This window comes from Pseudomicrostroma glucosiphilum, assembly GCF_003144135.1.
Source record: "Pseudomicrostroma glucosiphilum strain MCA 4718 unplaced genomic scaffold BCV69scaffold_7, whole genome shotgun sequence".
NCBI classification, from domain to species: Eukaryota; Fungi; Basidiomycota; class Exobasidiomycetes; order Microstromatales; family Microstromataceae; genus Microstroma; species Microstroma glucosiphilum.
This window is the reverse complement of record NW_020289919.1, coordinates 481,529-498,125: the sequence shown is the minus strand read 5'-3', so window position 1 is coordinate 498,125 and position 16,597 is coordinate 481,529. Positions and strand designations below refer to the sequence as shown.

The window sequence follows — 16,597 nt, the reverse complement described above, 5'->3', positions numbered from 1 at the left end:
TCCCACTCTGGCGAGGCGTGTGGAGGTGTGGAGATGCAGTGCGGGCGTAAGCAGCCGCGATCGAACCAGTCGACAGACTTCACGTCAAGCGCCAACAAACTGCAAGCAGAAGTCTGCGGTCGATGACCGTTGAGACCGAGAGTCGTGTGCATTGCCATGACTAGATAAGCAGCTTCGTGGTGTGACCTTTGGGGGTGAAGCAGCAGTAAGGCCTGGAGCGGTGAGGACGCGTCGTGAATGGGTGTTCGAGTAAATTGGCACAGGCGGCTGGGCGGAGCCTGAATCGGTCCGAGCATGGATCAGATGGCAGGAATCAATCACCTCATGTCATACCCAGCTACTTTCCCAAGCACCTTACCATCCCTCTTGGGCCATACCCCTTCACCAAGAGCATACAGTGTACGAAGAGTCTCCCGAGAGTAGGTTCCTACTCCTCAGCAGCCTCTCTGTGCTCGCCTTGACCGGCTTCATCTGCCCACGATGCAAGTCGTCACCCATCTCCACAAGCCTTCCACGCAGCTTCAGTCCGCCGTCCTCCCCACCTTCCTCGACGCTGAGCACCCGTCCCTATGCATCGTAAAGCACAGCTCCCTCGACTTCCTCCTCCTTCCCTCTGCAGAGGGTAGCCGTCGGGCAACCCAGGAGCCTCTGGGAAAGGTCGCACACGTCGATGTCAATGCTCGCATCCTCGCAGTCTCCCCCTTCACAGCGCACGGTCGGGAGCGACTGGCAATACTCACAGACCATCATCAGCCCCGCCTTTTGGTCCTCGAAGCTCATCCACACGCTTCAGCTGGGCAAGATGCAGCATTCAACATCGTCTGCAATGCCACAATACTCCTCGATGAGATGGCTAGGCTGCCTGCCGAGCTAGGACTGGGAGTGTGGACTGTCAGTAACGGTGGCCGGCAGGCAGTGGTAGCGCACACCCATTCTGGCATCTTGCGAGTATTGCCGACTGCAGAAGTCGAAGCAGAGCAGCAGTCGGAATATGCGTCAAAGGTATTCTCGGCAAGGTATGTACAGGAGCCTTTATCGAGATCTCTACTCCTGCTGATGATAGTCTGCGATTCCCCTTTTCAGGCTACCGCATCCCACCATTCTGTCACTCGCACCCATTGATCGTCCTCAGAGCGAAGATCTCACCATTGCGCTGCTTTCTATCTCTTCGACGCCTTCCAGCTTGCCAGGTCTGGGCTCGCAGTGCCTACCGGTGCTGTCCTTCCACTCCATTGACGAAGCCAAGCATGACCTAGTACCTCTACCATGGGGCGGTCCTGATCGCAAGGTGCCACCTTTGATCGAGGAATTCAAGACTGGTACCTCTGGTGCCGAAGCCAGTGGCAGCGGCAGTCAGTCGGCGAAGAACAATGGGCCTCAAGCTAAAGGCAAGACGTTTACGCCAGAAGAAATTAGAGCTCGAGAGCAGAAGCTGGCCAAATCAGCATTGGGCCGCTCGCACGTCCCACTGCCCTTCGCCGACGCTTTGGGGGCTCACCTCATCACTTCGCTCCCCGCGAGCGCTGGTGGCGGCGTCATTGTCTGGAGTGAGACCTCCGTTCTGATCGTACCACCACCAGCACCGCAAGGGGCGAGTGAGGGCCAGGAAGCGGGTCAAGAGAGTCCATCCACGGCCCGAGGTAAGCGAAGGAAAGCAAGCGTCACTTCGCCAGGAGAGCGTCGAGCTAGTCAGAGTTCTGCCAAGGGCATCCCACCGCTCCCTAGCTCTGGCAGTGGCTCAGCTCTCTCGACTTCGCCGGACACGGCCATCGTGGCACATTCTCCCTCTTCTCAAGCCAACGAGCACGGCAAAAGGCGCAGAAGTTCGGCGAAGAAGAGCTCCATCTCCATTGCGGCAGGGGCTCAGCCGGAGCCTTTGGACACTCTGTCCAATGCGCCTTCTGACACGAGGAGCAAGATGCTACGTCTCGTTCTCCCACGTCCGGTACAAATTACATCAGCAGAGATCGTCAAAGAAGGCGATGAGGCAGTGGTGCCCAACCAGACAGGTGGAAGAGCGACTCTCAGCGTTCTGTTTGCTACGATGGCTGGCTCCTTGAACATGCTAGAGATCTCTCTAAGCCGTCAAGACAAGAGTGAGTCCTGGCGCCCAAGGTCTATGAAAGCAACCAAGATTGGCGTTACGCCTCGAACATCCGGTCCCGGCTCTCTCACGTATCTTGGAGAAGGCTACGTTCATGCTGCTAGTGCCAGCGGCGACTCGTCCATCGTTCAGCTTCTATCGGAGTCTAGTGGCGCTCAAAATGACGCATCGAACGACACCGTTGACGATGTTGAAATGGTCAGTCCTCCCGTATCGCCCATCAAGTCGTCTTCCCAGCGCAAGCTATCAACAAGTGCTGGACCAAGTATCTCGACCGCTCTAGCGCACTCCCAAGCACTTGCTCAAAACAAGTTCGATGCCGATTTGTCCAGCTCTACAACAGTTGCGATGCGTTCCATCATGACCTTCCCATCTTTGGCTCCACTCCTTGACTTTTTCATTGACGGTGACGCCAATGCTCCTTCTGGTGGCACTCAAGCAAGAATCATCGCTGCTTGCGGAAGTGGTCCCGATGGAGCGATCGCTGTCGTCAAGAACGGAGTGAGCATGGAGGAGTTGGGCTCACTAGGCGTGTCTGACATTCGCAAGCTCTGGAGCGTTGATCTGGGGACATGCGTGGGCATCGTATGCGGCTTTGCAGAGCATACACAAGTTCTCGGCTTAGGAGCCGAGGGCGTGATAGACGTGAGCGATTCTACGGGTCTCGATCTCTCAGTCAAGACTATCGAGGCCGCAAGCCTGGGGTCAGGCATATGGGCTCGGGTGACCGAGGACGCCGTGTCCGTCGTTTCGCCTAGTGGAGTGACGTCAACTTGGTCGCCGTCGCAAATGGAAGGCTCGGTAGTCGGCAACACAAAGATCATCGTGGCAAGCTTTGACCCGGCCTCTTCTCAGGTCCTGCTGGCTCTCAAAGGTGGACATGTTGCTCTTCTGACCATTCAGGGAGAAGGTATTGCATTGACGGCGAGCGCTTCCCTTGCAGGGGAGGTCTCGGCTGTCAGTCTTGCGCACGGCATCGCTGCTGTTGGGCAATGGAAGACCAATTCCGTCCGACTGTTGAGTGCGCCGGGCTTGGAAGATCTCACACCCAGCTCGATGGAAGAAGAAGAGGGAGACTTCGGCTCTCTCCCTCGAAGTCTTCTGGTGCATTCCTTCGACGAAGATGACGGCGATGCTTCACAAAAGCAGCTGTACCTCCTCATTGGTCTTGCTTCTGGAGCGGTCGTTGCGTGCGCTCTCGCGTTGCCTACAGCAGATTCGATCTCAAAGTCCATTGGTGTCTTTGACAGGAAGAGTTCCGCTTTTGGTCTCCAGCCGATCCGGTTACTGCCGTTTACTACCACACAGGGGAGACGAGCCGTCCTTGCGATCAACGGAGAGACGCCAACTGTGATTTGGGCGGAGAAGCGCCGATTGATCTTCTCTGCTGTCAGCTACCCGTCTGTCATGGCCGCTGTTCCCATCAGCATCCCAGGTGCTGAGCCCACGCTCGCCTTGGCTCTGCCGGATCGCATTCAGCTCACGTCCATCAAGGAGATTGGCAAGCTAGAGATCAGCAAAACACATCTGGGTCTTGACAATCCAACGGCGATTGCCGGATTGGGCAGAGATGATAGAGGCTACCATCGCTACTTCGCCGTTGTCACTACCCCCTTCAGGCCAGAAGGCAACTCGACGAGAGAGTCTAGGCCGTCCAAAGTCATCCTTTTTGACAGTGTCACCTGTGAGCCACTGAGCTCTATAGACCTAGAGCCTCGAGAGCGTGCTGGATGTATCGGCATGATGCAGGTCGACGGTGAAGAGTACTTGGTCGCCGGAACAGGCTTTGTCGACCCTTATGAGAGCGAGGTCTATTCAGGAAGGCTGATCGGCTTCGCCCTCAAGGACCCCAGCGGTGGGGCAGACGACAAGGACGAAGCGGTGAACATGCAGCTCGTGCAAGCCTTCGAGAAGCAAGTATCTGGCAATGTCTACGCGGTAACTTCGCTTCTGGGCAATAGGCTGGTGGCTGCCATCAACTCAGAAGTAATCAGCTACTCGCTCGAAGATCTGCAAGCCTCAAGTGGTGGTGGCGCAATGGAGGTCGACTCTAGGGAACCGCAGATGCGACTTCGTCAGCACTCCAGATGGGGATGTGCCTTCATCGCCTGCACCCTCTCCCCCATAGCCGACGAGCCACAGCGCTTCCTCGTCGGTGACGGTCTGCGCTCTCTCTGCGTGCTTCGCGTTGACGCTGCTACGGGTGCCCTGAGCGAAATTGCCCGCGACTGCGATCCCTTCTGGACAACGGCGTGCTCCTCATTAGACTCCAAGTCACAGACCTTCATCGGAGCCGACATCAGCTTCAACCTCTTTACGGCACAACGCGCCACGCTAGCTCCAGAGACGAAGCGACGAATCGAGCGCGAGGCGGAGAAGCGTCGGGAGCGTGCCGAGAGGGGGGAGGGCAGTGCGGCCTTGGGTAGCTCGAATGATCCTCCCGTGCTGAATGTGGACGATGAAGTCGAGGGAGAGTGGAGTCACATCATGGAGAGGAGAGGAGCCTGGCACTATGGTGATCTTATCAACCGCTTCAGAGAGGGATCACTGGTCGCTAAGGCCACCACTGGCACAGCTACGGGTTCGGGCAGTGCAGCATCGACGACGACCACTGCGGCAGGGGCGGCCGCACCACCCATCGACCCCCGTCTGGTCTTTTGCACATCGTCTGGTGCACTAGGAATCATTTCCACACTAGACGAATCCGCCAGTCAGGTCCTCTCGCAGGTAGAACGCAATCTCCAAGAATACCTCAGCGCCCCCTCCTCGTCCGCCTCCAGCTCTCTCGCTCCTCTGGGCGAAATCTCCGCACGCGAATACCGCACCCTCCGTACCGACCACCGCACCGCCGAGCCTGTAGGGTTCATCGATGGAGACGTCCTTGTGGGAGCGTATGCGCTCGGGCTAAGCGAGACGCAGAAGCGGGAGGTGCTGGATGATGTGATTGGTGTTGCTGGAGGGGGAATGGGAGAGGGTGTGGGTGTGGGTGTAGGGAAGGTAGAGGCGTCCAAGGAGGTCGTTGATGAACTGGTCGCGGCATTGAGTCGGGTCTGTTAACGGATCGAACATGAGTGCAGGTGTCGCAATGTACCTTGCTTGAATGTCACACCCTCTTCATGAAAATAGCGGAGCGATACAGAGTGGTCACTCCCCCAAAACTTAGGAGCATCTACCCTTTCCTTTCATTTCACTTCGGACTATTCACTCACTTCGGATGCCCGCCGACAATCAAAAGCTGCTTTGCCTCTCCATCTCTCCTTGAACCACGCAACGCAACGCAACGTCCTTCTCCCCCCTTTCCCTTCTCCTTCTCCTTCTTCTCACCCTCTTCCCTCTTCCCAATTCATCATCCCTATACTCACTGCTCATCCCTGTGCTCATCACTCACTCCAAACCCAAAAAACAAAACCAAGAGCAGACTCTTCAACCAGAAGAACATCGTCTCTCCTGGTCTCATCTGTCCTATCAAGTCACAACATGTCTCCATCCCCTCCTTTGCAAAGACCTTCTGTACACCCCCTTTGCTTGCTTTGCTTTGCTTACTTACCCTTACCCTTACCCTTACTCTTACTCTCTTACTCTCGAGAGAGACAAGAAAGAGGAGAGAAGAAAGAAAAAGTCAAGTGCAAATTAGGTCTTCTTTCTTTTTTGGTTCTTCTTCTTGGAAAGTTGGTTAAGTAAGTAGGCAAGATACGTAGAGAGGCAGATGGATACGTAGGCAGGTAGGCAGGCAGGTAGGTAGATGACTTTCCCCCTCCCCCTCCCCCTCCCCCCCTCTCTCTCTTTTCGGGGAAAAAAAGTTACTGGATAAGAAAAGAATGTCTGTCTCTCCCTTCTTGAGCTCCCCCCAACCCCCACCCCCCAACTATTCGCACAGCGGCCTTCCTGACTCAACTTCCTCCCTTCTCTCTCTCTCTCTTCTCTCTCTCTGAACCTTGGGAAGCTGGGAAAAACTGGGAAGCGATGTGGATGTGCGGGATGGGAAACGTTTTTGAGAAGCCGAGCTAAAGTGAGTGAGTGGAGCGAGTGTCTTTACGACAGGCTTGGGAAGGCGCTTTGGTCGTCCAGGTTGACGTTGGCACCAGCACCGCCGCGGGAAGCACCAGCAGCACCGCCACGGCCCCTAGCACCTCCACGTCCACCACGGCCACGGCCCTCTCCCCGTCCCCTGCCACCAAAGTCACCACGGGCACCACCTCGTCCTCCTCGTCCACCAGATCGCTGGACAGGTGGGGTGTTGAAGGTCTGCTCAATCTCCAGCACTTGCTTCTCCTTGCGCTCACGTTGAGCACGCTGCTGCTGAGCAGCAGACTTGTTGCCGCCGGCGACGATGTAGAAGTCGTCTTGACCGCCAGCGGACTTGACGACGGGCTTGCCGAAGCCTTCCCACTCCTTTGAGTCTGACACGGTACGGGGACCGGCGCCCTTGCCGACGGCAGAGAGCTTGGCCTTCTGAGCAGTGTACTCGGCGAGGTACTCCTCGTAGGTCTTGGTGTTGTCCTCCTCCTCTTCGGGGATGGCAGCGGGGGCAGCAGCACCCTCAGCGGCGGTCTCGGTAGCCTCAGCAGGGGTGCTGGTACCGTTGGCCTCAGTCTTCTCGGCCTTGGCATCGGTGACGGCGTCCTCCTCGGCCTTGAGCTCACGCTGGCCGTCAGCTCCACCCCAGCCAGCCTCGACTGCCTTCTCGGAGTCACTGTGAGGAAAGTAAAGAGTGAAGGGCAGAATATGAGCAGCTGCACCTCATGCATCCGCTGTTTCCTGTGTCAAATGTGTCTACTCACACTCGGCCAGTAGCGGAGTGTCGGTCAAATTGGCGACCACGACCACCGCGGCCTCCACGGCCACGTCCTCGGCCTCGCTCGCCCTCAGCTCGGGGCTTGCGTTCTGTGGGAGATTGTAGGGTAGGACGTGAGGGATTGAGTCAATACGTATGGATCTCGAGATGCCGAAGGTCTGCCTCTTCGTGGGCGCAGTCAGGCAGCCCACCATGAGGGGTTGCCATGCATCCTGCCCGTAACGTGGATCAGGCCAAGCCTGCTAATGCGCAACGCTGACCGCTAACGACAATCCCCGCATCCCATAGAGTGGGCCACGATTCTACTCTTGGTATTGACGACTTCAATTCCATGGCCAAGCTACTCACCCCTTACATCGCGGTTCTGTTGTCCCTCCTCACCACCGGCAGCAGCTCCACCCTCGACGTTCCTTCGAGCTCCACCACGGCCACCAGCGGCGGCGGCACCACCACGGGGTGCTCCTCGTCCAGATCCGGGGACGTTCCTAGCCGGTGCAGCAGCAGCAGCGGGGGCGGCAGCGGCAGAGGTGGGCTTGGCAGCAGCGGGGGCTGGTCCGTCCTCGTCTATGAGATGGGAAGAGCAAGTGGAGGAAGTGACGGATGTTCAGCATGAGCTTGTTCTGGCATCTAACCGTGCGAAGGAGCTGAGGCAGGCCGCTGCAGAGAGTCGACCCTTGGTACCTCGATCTGCCGGCTTCTCATCACCTGCGCCCGGGGACAGTAGCGCTCCGGCTGTCTGGCTGCACCCAAAGTCTTGTGACACTCACCACCAAGGAGGGCGAAAGGGTTCTTCGAGTTGTATGCCATTGTAATGGATCACTCGAGAGGAGGATAGAAGAGAGAAGAGAGAAAGAGAAGAAAGGAGGAAGTCCTTTTTTAAAGATGCCTTCTTTCTTTTTTTTCGTAGGTAGATTTAGGCGCAGCGATTCCCTTTGATGCTGGCCTTTGAAAGTATGGGTTCAGTCGCAATGAACGAGCGGGGGAGTTGGGGAGATGTAGAGACCGAAGGTGGCTCTTGGCAAATGGATCCCTCTTGGATGTAGATGAGGGGGTAAAAGGGGGGGGGATGGGAGGGGAGTAGGTAGTCTGGGAGAGTGTGAGATGGTGGTGCGGTGAAAGGGCAGGCGGGGAGGACGGCGAGGAGCGGCAGCCAGGCCCAAGAGCGAGAAGGACTGAGGGCCAGCTGTTGCGCGTGCAGCCAAGCGACCACACGCGGGGGGCGGACCCTCTGCACCACTAGGCGGAGCCCGGGCTGCCCGGTCGGCCGAAACCCACTCCTTCCGTTCCGCATTCACACTGCGGTACAGCTCACTCCATCGTGCCCAAGTAAGCGATTGCATCGTCAGAATCATGAAATCGCATTGGTACATACGACGCAGTGATGACGAGAACAGCATCTTCCCCTTCCCTTGAAGACAATGCGATTCCGCACCAATGGGTCCGCGGCACCACCCTCCATTCAGGCGCAGCATAGCACAGCAGAGACACCGAGCCGCCAAATTCACATGCAGTCAGACGCAATGAAGCAATTGCCATTTTTGTAGGATGTGAGAGACAAGAGTACAATGAAGCGAACACAAGGGGAGCAGAGGAGACGCAGACGAGTACTTTGGACCATTGGAGATAGTGGGGAGGAATGCCGAGACGTAGAGTGATGGCCTAGTACTGTCGAGTCAATCCCCCAAGAGGCAGCTTAATCTAGTAAGCGGCAGCGGGGGCAGCCTCACCCTCCTGAGCCGAAGCATCAGCCTGGCCAGTGTAGCCCTGAGTAGGGGCAACCTCAGCAGCAGGGGCCTGGCGAGACTCGGAGACGGGGGCGGTGATGGGGGCCTCCTCCTTGGGCTCGAGGATGGTGACGTTGTCGGGCAGAGGGAAGGGCTTGCCGGCCTGTCCAGTGGGGTCCCAGCCGGACATGATCTTGACCTTGATACCCAGAACACCCTGCTTCATCATGACGTGGCGCACGGCCTCGTCGACGAAGTCTCGCACCGGTTGACCAGAGTGAATCATGAAACCGTCGGTGAACTTCATGGTCTTGGCACGGGCAGCACGCAGCTTACCCGAGATGATGACCTCGCAACCCTTGGCACCAGCCTCCATGACAAATCGCAGAACACCGTAGGCGGCACGTCGGACGGCCAGACCACCGAGGAGCTTGTAGCGGAGAGACTCGCACTGGGCAACGGCGTGCAGACCACGGTTCTGGACCTTCTCGGCGTAGAGCTCGAGGGATCCCTCGGGGAAACGGAAACGCTTCTGAACCAGAGCAGTCAGCTCACGGATTCGGCGACCCTTGTCACCGAGAACATCCTGGGTGTGGGTGGCTCGGATGATGATCTCAGTTCGGGCGTGGGTGACACGGACCTCACAGCCAGAGTATCCCTCCTCGGAGAGCTCTCGGGTGAAGAACTCGTTGAGCTCGGCAGCGAAGACTCCGTCAGCTACGAACTGTGGGAGTGGGTAGCAAAGGCGTGTGTTTGTCAGATTGCTGTTTCCTCGTATGTGGATCTTCATGGGGGTGCAGTGGCACCTATAAAGACCCTGCTGACCATCGTCTATCGGCTATACAATGACCTCCCCGAATTGAGTTGGCTGTCTTTCCAAGTTGATTCTCTCATGCCCAGATCCAACGAGCAGTGTCGTGACGGTCCATCTGACCCCTTTGCCTAACCATCCTCGATCCTCATCCCGCACTGATTCCTCTGGAGATTCCGACCCCTGCGCTGCGTATGCCAAAGTGTCTGCACCCATAGCTACGGCTGGATGCTTACCTTCCTCTTCTTGGAGATCTGAGAAGACATGATGTGTGATGTGTCGAGGTTGAGGGTGGTGAGGTGTGAGAAAGGGAATGTGTAGAAGGATGAGTGGAAGACGTTCTGAGTGGCTGCCTGACCTGAGTGCGGGTGTGCGTGCCCCTGGCCGTGGCCCATGGCTGCGTCTCTGCGTCTTCCTCTGCCCCGTCTGGTCTGGGAGCGGAGATGGAAATGGACAAAATCGAAGGCAGCGGCACGCGCGCGGTCCAGGGAGGCAGGCGGGCGACGGGCAGCAGCAGCCTCGGGGCCACAGGCAGGCAGCCAGCCAGGCCAAGTCCCAGCCAGGCGCAGCCCCACCTCTGCCTCGTCTTCTGGAATTTGACCAAGTCTTCTCACCAGTACACCATCTCATCCTCGTCATCCTCCTCACACCCGACTCATAGCAAGGTAAGCATCCACATCAATCACACTCGTCCCTCCCGAACGGCCTACGCAAAGGACAGCCCTCCTCCAACATCTGCTGGGTCTTTGGCGCGAGAGGCAGCACATCCTTCCGCCCAGGAAGAAGCTCGTCCCGCGACACCACGTACATCGCCCCTCGTCAAAAGACGGCGAGCAGTACAGAGGAGATCAGCAGAGACCGTTCGCATGATGAGAAAACGGGGACGGTGGAACAGAGACAGGAAGGATTGCACGGCGGGGCGCGAAGGTCCTGAAGGATGCCCCTTTGCAGGAGGATCTTCTACAGCCGCTGGGTTAGCCCAATCACCTAGGCGAGACTTCTGCAGAGGGATGCAATGAGAGGTCGCAGCAGCTGAAACCTAGCTAGTGGAATGGCTGTGGGCTCACACTTAGGAATCTGGGCCTAGGGATGTGCCGCTCTTGCCCTAACGCCCTCACGCAGCAACAATGGATAGTCTTGCTGACCTTCCTCACCTGCCCTCTTCCCTACTCACCAGCATGTCGGCTCCTCAATCCGTATCCACCTTCGGTAAGAAGAAGACGGCCACCGCCGTAGCCTACGCAAAGGAGGGCAAGGGTCTGCTCCGTGTCAACGGCCAGCCCATCTCTCTGGTCGAGCCCCAGATTCTGCGCTGGAAGGTCTACGAGCCCATCCTCGTCGTCGGCGAGGACAAGTTCTCGTGAGTATCAGAGCGCAGCGAATGAGTCCACGTGATGGCATTGGAGGGACGAGGCAGTGGAATAGGCATATACGCGGAAACGGAGAAAGTGCAGTCACAGAGGAACGGACGCTATTTGCAGGACGACTAGGCAAGCAAGGTACTGTCAGGCGAACCCTTGCTCATCCATCTGCCTCTTTCCCATGCACCTCTCACCTCAGCACTGTCGACATCCGAGTCCGAGTCAACGGTGGTGGTCACACTTCCCAGGTCTACGCCATCCGTCAAGCCATTGCCAAGGCCCTCGTCGCCTACTACGCCAAGTACTACGACGCTGCCTCTGCTCTGGAGCTGCGCCAGTCCTTCATCAGCTACGACCGAACACTGCTGATTGCCGACCCCCGACGAATGGAGCCAAAGAAGTTCGGTGGAAAGGGAGCTCGTGCACGCAGGCAGAAGTCGTACAGATAGAGGATTCTCCGTCCACTCCAAAACCGCATTCCTACATTCGGTCCGTGGTCAGTCTTGGTTCCCTCCTCTGTCTCGTCTCGTGCGTCCCTTGTTGGCGCTGCGTTCCTCTCCCAGAGGTGGGGGTTCTGGAATCTGGGTTTGGCTTCTCCCTGCCCCTTTTCCCTTGCCTTTATCCTCGCACACGTGTACAACCTCATTCTTTGTTCTACTTCTTTTCTCTACCTCTACCCAAGGGTCCCTTGGCGACTTGAGAGGACCTCATGCGTCAATTGGCTGAGAATCACATAACAGTAAAGCCCAAAAGATTCAAGGTGTGAACGTGCAAGAGTGGAGTGGAGGGGGGGGGAGGAGGAGCAGAATCAGGCGATTTGATGGTGATGATGAAATTGGCATGAAATGGCATGGCCCTGAGGTGGCATGTGGTGCTGAGACTACTTCAGGTGGCTGGCTGACTGACTTTTTCAAGCAAGAAGAGAGTGTGTAATGATGGAGGAAGAGAGGTGAGAAGGAGTCTTTCTTGACCTTTCGGGGTATACCAATGGTGACGCTTACTCTCTCCCCATCTCCTCTAGCTACTTCCCTCACGCTCCGTATCCCCTTCCAGATCCCTGGGTCCTTGAATGCTCACGATGACCCTTCCTCTCTCTTCCTCCCACTGCCGTCACGGTCGCTGCTCCACCTCCTCCTGACTCTGAAGTGCCACCACCTCCTGAAGCCCTAGCAGACACTCCAGCAGCTACGGAAGCCCTAGCTCCACCAGCTCCCAGACCAACATGTCGCCACGCGCCCATTCCACCATCGTACATTCGTCCTCCACTACTCGCAGTCCCATTTCCACCACCGTTTCCATTGGTGTAGAGACCCAGTCCCAGTCCCAGTCCAAGTCCAAGTCCAAGGCCTGATCCTGGTCCATAAGCTGGAGTTGGAGCAGCACGAGTAGCAGGCGTGGGTAACTCGCTCAGACGACGCTTTCTAGCTCCAGGCTCCGTGCAGGGTCTCATTGCCGTGAGGATGGAAGAGGTCGACAAGCTAGAGGTGGATCCGAATTGAGAAAGTGGCTGGAAGCTTGGGTGAGGCAAGTGGAGACTGGTCCCGACCTGTGAGAAGCGTGCCTGTTGCTGCTGCTGCTGTCGCTGCTGCTGCCGCTGATGAGGAGCGAAATGGTGAGGCTGCTTGACTGGATAGTGAAACGTCTGCGAAGAGGCGGCAGAGGTGGGCGTCTTGGGTGAAGAGGTAGGCGTATCCTCATCCGTATCGGTGGCCGTCGTCATCTCTGAATCTCTGCCTCCAGTACTAGTGCTGACCATTGTGCTGCCAGTAGTAATTGCGCTATCCTGAGATGATGTTGGCTGTGTTGATCCTTGAGAGGTACTCTGTGACGAAGTGGGTGAGAGCTCGACGCTCGTGAAGCTCATGCTGCCTGGAGAGGCACCTCTGGCATGACGGAAGAATTGGCGAACCTTTTCGTTGAGACGTCCCTTGGGTCGCCAGGGGTCCTGTGAGAGGCGAGAAGGTAGAGGAGCTCCTATGGATGAGGAAGGAGGGGCGAAGAGGTATCCGGATTGAGTGTGAGACGACATACCAGGGATGGAGCTAGCTCGTAAAGTCGTGCCATGTTCTCAAGAGCGATCTGCTGGACGGCTGCATGGAGGTCTCGCCACTGCTCGTCTCCAAAATCCTTGTCGATAGTAGAGCAGGGCGGGTGAAGGAGGGATGAAGGTCAGTTCTCATCTCTGCAGAAACCGTCGAGGTCTGAGTGATGTACTTACAGCTGCTGAGGCAGGCTGTCGACCTTTGATCTTCTTTGAAGGTGTAGGTGGACCCGTCTCCTCAAACTTTCTTCGCAGCTTTGGCTTCGCCCTTCCTCCGTCTTTCATCGAGGTGCGAGGCTGAGAGGAGGAGGTAGAAGAGGAAGGTGTGCTGATGCTGCCGACCAAGTCAGGCATGACTCTGTATCTCATGTCGTCGTCGTCATCTTCGTCTTCTTCCTCGGTTAGGCTATCGAGAGTGTCAAAATCCTTGCTCATCTGCTGCGAGAGCAAGGTACAGATGCCGCAATGCGTCGAGTGTGTAAGCGCGAGAGTGACAGTCGTAGGTGGAGGGGTGGGCGAGGGGACATTGTAGTAGAATGGCGACGGAGAACTCACGTCTGCTTCTTCGAGCGTGGATGGCATGGTAGATGTTGTGGGGTTGGCGACACTTGCACGATGAATGTGAGAACCTGGGCAGTCGATGGGTACTGAACCTCTAGCGTGGTCGAGTCTGTGATGTCTATAAGTGTCATCGTGCCGCCATGCTCTCTCCCCATTTCTAGCTCCCGAATTGCTTCTCACTTTGTCAGGGAGAAGTGTACTCTTGTCCTTCTTCACAGTTCTCTAGCTCCGAAGTCGATCCTGCGTGGCTCTTGTTTTGCCAAAGCTCATTCTCCTCTCGTCTGCCGCCTTCGCCCTCAACATCTCATCCTCGCTACATCCGCCGTTGCTGCCACAATGCGACGGGATTTGTGCGCCGAGTACGAAGAATAGATATTGATTCACACGCTCAACGATCACACACAAACAACACCCGACTCTGCCCGAACGCAACGGCAATGCAGATCACACAAGCTGGTGATTGCGGCGCAGCAGCAAACGAATCTCCCTCGAAGAAGCGTCAGAGCCAGACGGCAACGGCAACGGCACCTGAGCAGTGTTGGCCGCCCTTCTACGGAGGATTCGCCGATGGGCATCTAAACAGTATATCCTCATGTGGTTGCTACTACTCATGGGGGGTCACCCGCGCCCATTGCCTCAGGGCAACGACCGGAAGTACATGGATTTCATTCCGATCCGTTGCACTCGTCTCGAGTTCAACCCCCGCCTCGTGGGGGGCACGGGCACGGCAATTGGGACGGCCGTGCAGGGCGTTTCTTGTAGTCTAAGCGAACCAGTGACCGAATTGCCATTGCTCACCAGCCAGCCAGCCATCCGCGAAGGACGTCCGCCACCTGACGCCCCTCGATGGTCTAGAACTGCCTACCCTCAGCTAGAGCACACCAATTACTTGCCGCAATCCGGTCCTCATCGTGCACATCGCAGCACACCTCATCTCCTCGCATCACCGTCCGCAACGGCTGACTACAAGCACGGCTCTTGCGTAGAAGGACCTACCCATCGGCATCAGATAGCTCAGCTAGCCAGCTAGCCAGCTAGCCTACACCGACATCGATCAGCAATCACCCAGCTCCGGAATTGGAGACTCCCTCACTTCACCCAATCGAGCCCATCGTCATCGCCACCCAGCATGGCCTGTCCCGTGAACCACCCCCTCTTCCACGCCCTCGTCTTCCTCATCGGAATACTCGTCGTCCTATCCAGATACGTCAGGGCAGATGGCATCCTCTCTGTCCCCCCACATGGCAATTTCGACTTCGACTTCGGCTTCGCTGCTACAGGGACAAGCTCGACTGGGGATCTGGTGGATTCGGATTGGGTAGAGACAATGCTGAGCTTGACGGGCGGGGTGGGGGCGGGGATTCTCCTGATGGTCAGGAGGAGGGGTAGCAAGGGCAGATCGATTGGGGAGAGGAGTGCGACGAGGCATGGGCTTGCATGGCAGCACGAGGTGAGTATAGGGCTGCTGCAGATGGAGGCAAGGTCGCTCAGCTCACGTCAGGTACCATCCATCCGTCTTTACCACAGCTTGGGGACCTCTTAGTCACATGAGTCAGCTAGGCTGCTTTCACTCCATTCCCCGCCGTATATACCCTTGACAATCTCGACGTCAGCCCCCTGTACATAGCTCAACGAACGAAATGATACGATTAACGACGACGATGCTGGCAACGTACCCCTGCATTCGATGACCTCTCGATTACACACAACCATTCCATCCCAACTCCTCCTTCTGCCCCAAAACCGTCACCTCTAGATCCTTTGGCGTCTCCTCCATCCTCACCACCAGCTTCCTCGTCCTCGGACACTCTCCATCACGCAGCATCTCCAATCCCTTTCTCACTCCTGCAAGTCCATCCTGAATGATCAAAGGCTGGACTGTTCTCAGAGAGCCACAGGCGAGGAGGTCGTGCACGTCTTGCAGGAGCTGGGAGGTAAAGGGTTGCGAGGAGTAGTATGTCGTGGAGAAGGAGATGCGGTGAATGGTAATGGCTCGTGGTGCAGCAGGTTCAGCAGCCCTCGACTTCTCGACCTCTTCCTCTTCGCGAGGTCGCTTTGGGTTCCCGGCGAGACAGATGAGCTGGCCTGCTTCTTCTTGACCTTCTCCCTCTCCTAGTGCTCGGCGAGAGGTGCTGAGTATCTCCTGACAAAGCGCAGCCGTTGAGCTCCCCACACAGTCCAATGCCCAATCCACCACTCCTTCTTGACCTGTAATGTCCCTCACACTATGTAGGATGGCCTCAGAGGAGAGGAACCTGTCGATGCAAGCATCCGCACCCAAAGACTGTAGGTAGGCAAAATTAGAGGGAGAGGCGACGCAGAGGACTTTGACGTTGCTTGCAGAGAGGTGGGCTAGCTGTAGAGCGTACAGCCCGGTGACTGCGCCACCACCGAAGATGAGCAGCCAGCGGGTATGACGACTGGGCGCAAGCGTAGGAGAGACATGCGCTGCACTCCTGCTCATACGCAGAGCAGAAGGGCTCGGTAGCACAGTATCGCCATCTTGATCCCGCCTTACCGGCTTGTCGGCCTCTTCTACCTTTCTCAGACGTCCACCACCTGTTTCCCGTGCCCGTTCAATGCCAAAGAACCAGTAAAGTGCAACAGCCGCGGTGACCAGCCCAGTGCCAATGGTAGCTGCATCGTCATCCGAGATTCGATCGGGAATTTTGCCAAGTGTGAAGGCCTTGTGTACTGATTTGGCTTGGTATGCTCCAGCACGGATATCGCGAGAGTCGGAGCAGGTCCAGACCTGGAGGGAGGAGGCGTCAGCTAGAGTGTCAGCGTTGAGGAGGTACAGCTCCTGCACATTCCACCTCTACGCACTCTATCGCCGACTTTCACATTCTCCACAGCCTCTCCCACACTCTCTACCACACCACACACATCCCTTCCCAAGACCCAGGGGAAGCGCTCAATGCCGAATCTGTAAGCCAGGCTCTTCCAGTCTACCGGGTTGAGACCCATGGTAAGATTTCTCACCAAGACCTCATCTGGTGCTGAGAGCCTCGGAGAGGGCCAGTCGGGGTGCAGCTCAAAGCAGCGTGCCCAACCTTGCGAGTGAGAGCGGATGAGCAGGGCTGACTGACTGGCTGCTGGCGTGGAGCGGTTCCACTCTCGTTCGTCTGCCAGGGACGACAAGGAGGACCGGGATGATGATGAGGAAGCGCCCAGCTCGGGCGTGGTGGAGCCTGTGCTCC

General features: G+C 57.1%; 7 protein-coding genes across 7 annotated transcripts; 3 read left to right on the top strand and 4 right to left on the bottom strand.

Moving 5' to 3' along the window:
* Nucleotides 1-480: 480 nt before the first annotated feature.
* On the top strand, nucleotides 481-5,161 carry BCV69DRAFT_299186 (hypothetical protein; the record flags this gene model as incomplete). The annotated part of the gene is made up of 2 exons (XM_025494306.1): nucleotides 481-1,016; nucleotides 1,084-5,161. The coding sequence occupies 2 exons, from the start codon at nucleotides 481-483 to the stop codon at nucleotides 5,159-5,161; spliced, it is 4,614 nt and encodes a 1,537-aa protein (XP_025347866.1).
* A 786-nt stretch (nucleotides 5,162-5,947) lies between these two features.
* Nucleotides 5,948-7,980, bottom strand: BCV69DRAFT_282923 (hypothetical protein). The gene is made up of 4 exons (XM_025492524.1): nucleotides 7,667-7,980; nucleotides 7,248-7,463; nucleotides 6,886-6,988; nucleotides 5,948-6,797 (listed from the first exon to the last, which is right to left on the bottom strand). The coding sequence occupies exons 1-4, from the start codon at nucleotides 7,704-7,706 to the stop codon at nucleotides 6,137-6,139; spliced, it is 1,020 nt and encodes a 339-aa protein (XP_025347865.1). The 5' UTR covers nucleotides 7,707-7,980; the 3' UTR covers nucleotides 5,948-6,136.
* A 433-nt stretch (nucleotides 7,981-8,413) lies between these two features.
* Nucleotides 8,414-9,744, bottom strand: BCV69DRAFT_282922 (putative 40S ribosomal protein S3). Its single transcript, XM_025492523.1, has one exon. It carries the CDS (start codon nucleotides 9,411-9,413, stop codon nucleotides 8,598-8,600), a length of 816 nt encoding a protein of 271 aa, XP_025347864.1. The 5' UTR covers nucleotides 9,414-9,744; the 3' UTR covers nucleotides 8,414-8,597.
* Nucleotides 9,745-10,612: 868 nt separating this feature from the next.
* On the top strand, nucleotides 10,613-11,244 carry BCV69DRAFT_287499 (ribosomal protein S9; the record flags this gene model as incomplete). Its single annotated transcript, XM_025493570.1, has 2 exons — nucleotides 10,613-10,794; nucleotides 10,995-11,244. 2 exons carry the CDS (start codon nucleotides 10,613-10,615, stop codon nucleotides 11,242-11,244), a joined length of 432 nt encoding a protein of 143 aa, XP_025347863.1.
* A 434-nt stretch (nucleotides 11,245-11,678) lies between these two features.
* Nucleotides 11,679-13,466, bottom strand: BCV69DRAFT_293865 (hypothetical protein). Its single transcript, XM_025493847.1, has 4 exons — nucleotides 13,392-13,466; nucleotides 13,014-13,274; nucleotides 12,827-12,922; nucleotides 11,679-12,740 (listed from the first exon to the last, which is right to left on the bottom strand). The coding sequence occupies exons 1-4, from the start codon at nucleotides 13,416-13,418 to the stop codon at nucleotides 11,826-11,828; spliced, it is 1,299 nt and encodes a 432-aa protein (XP_025347862.1). The 5' UTR covers nucleotides 13,419-13,466; the 3' UTR covers nucleotides 11,679-11,825.
* Nucleotides 13,467-14,526: 1,060 nt separating this feature from the next.
* Nucleotides 14,527-14,948, top strand: BCV69DRAFT_312652 (hypothetical protein; the record flags this gene model as incomplete). The annotated part of the gene is made up of 2 exons (XM_025494952.1): nucleotides 14,527-14,847; nucleotides 14,925-14,948. The coding sequence occupies 2 exons, from the start codon at nucleotides 14,527-14,529 to the stop codon at nucleotides 14,946-14,948; spliced, it is 345 nt and encodes a 114-aa protein (XP_025347861.1).
* A 148-nt stretch (nucleotides 14,949-15,096) lies between these two features.
* Nucleotides 15,097-16,553, bottom strand: BCV69DRAFT_236172 (GroES-like protein; the record flags this gene model as incomplete). The annotated part of the gene is made up of 3 exons (XM_025489916.1): nucleotides 15,097-15,845; nucleotides 15,954-16,149; nucleotides 16,224-16,553. Coding segments are annotated over 3 exons (1,275 nt in total), but the record flags the coding sequence as incomplete, so codon positions are not given.
* Nucleotides 16,554-16,597: the final 44 nt, after the last annotated feature.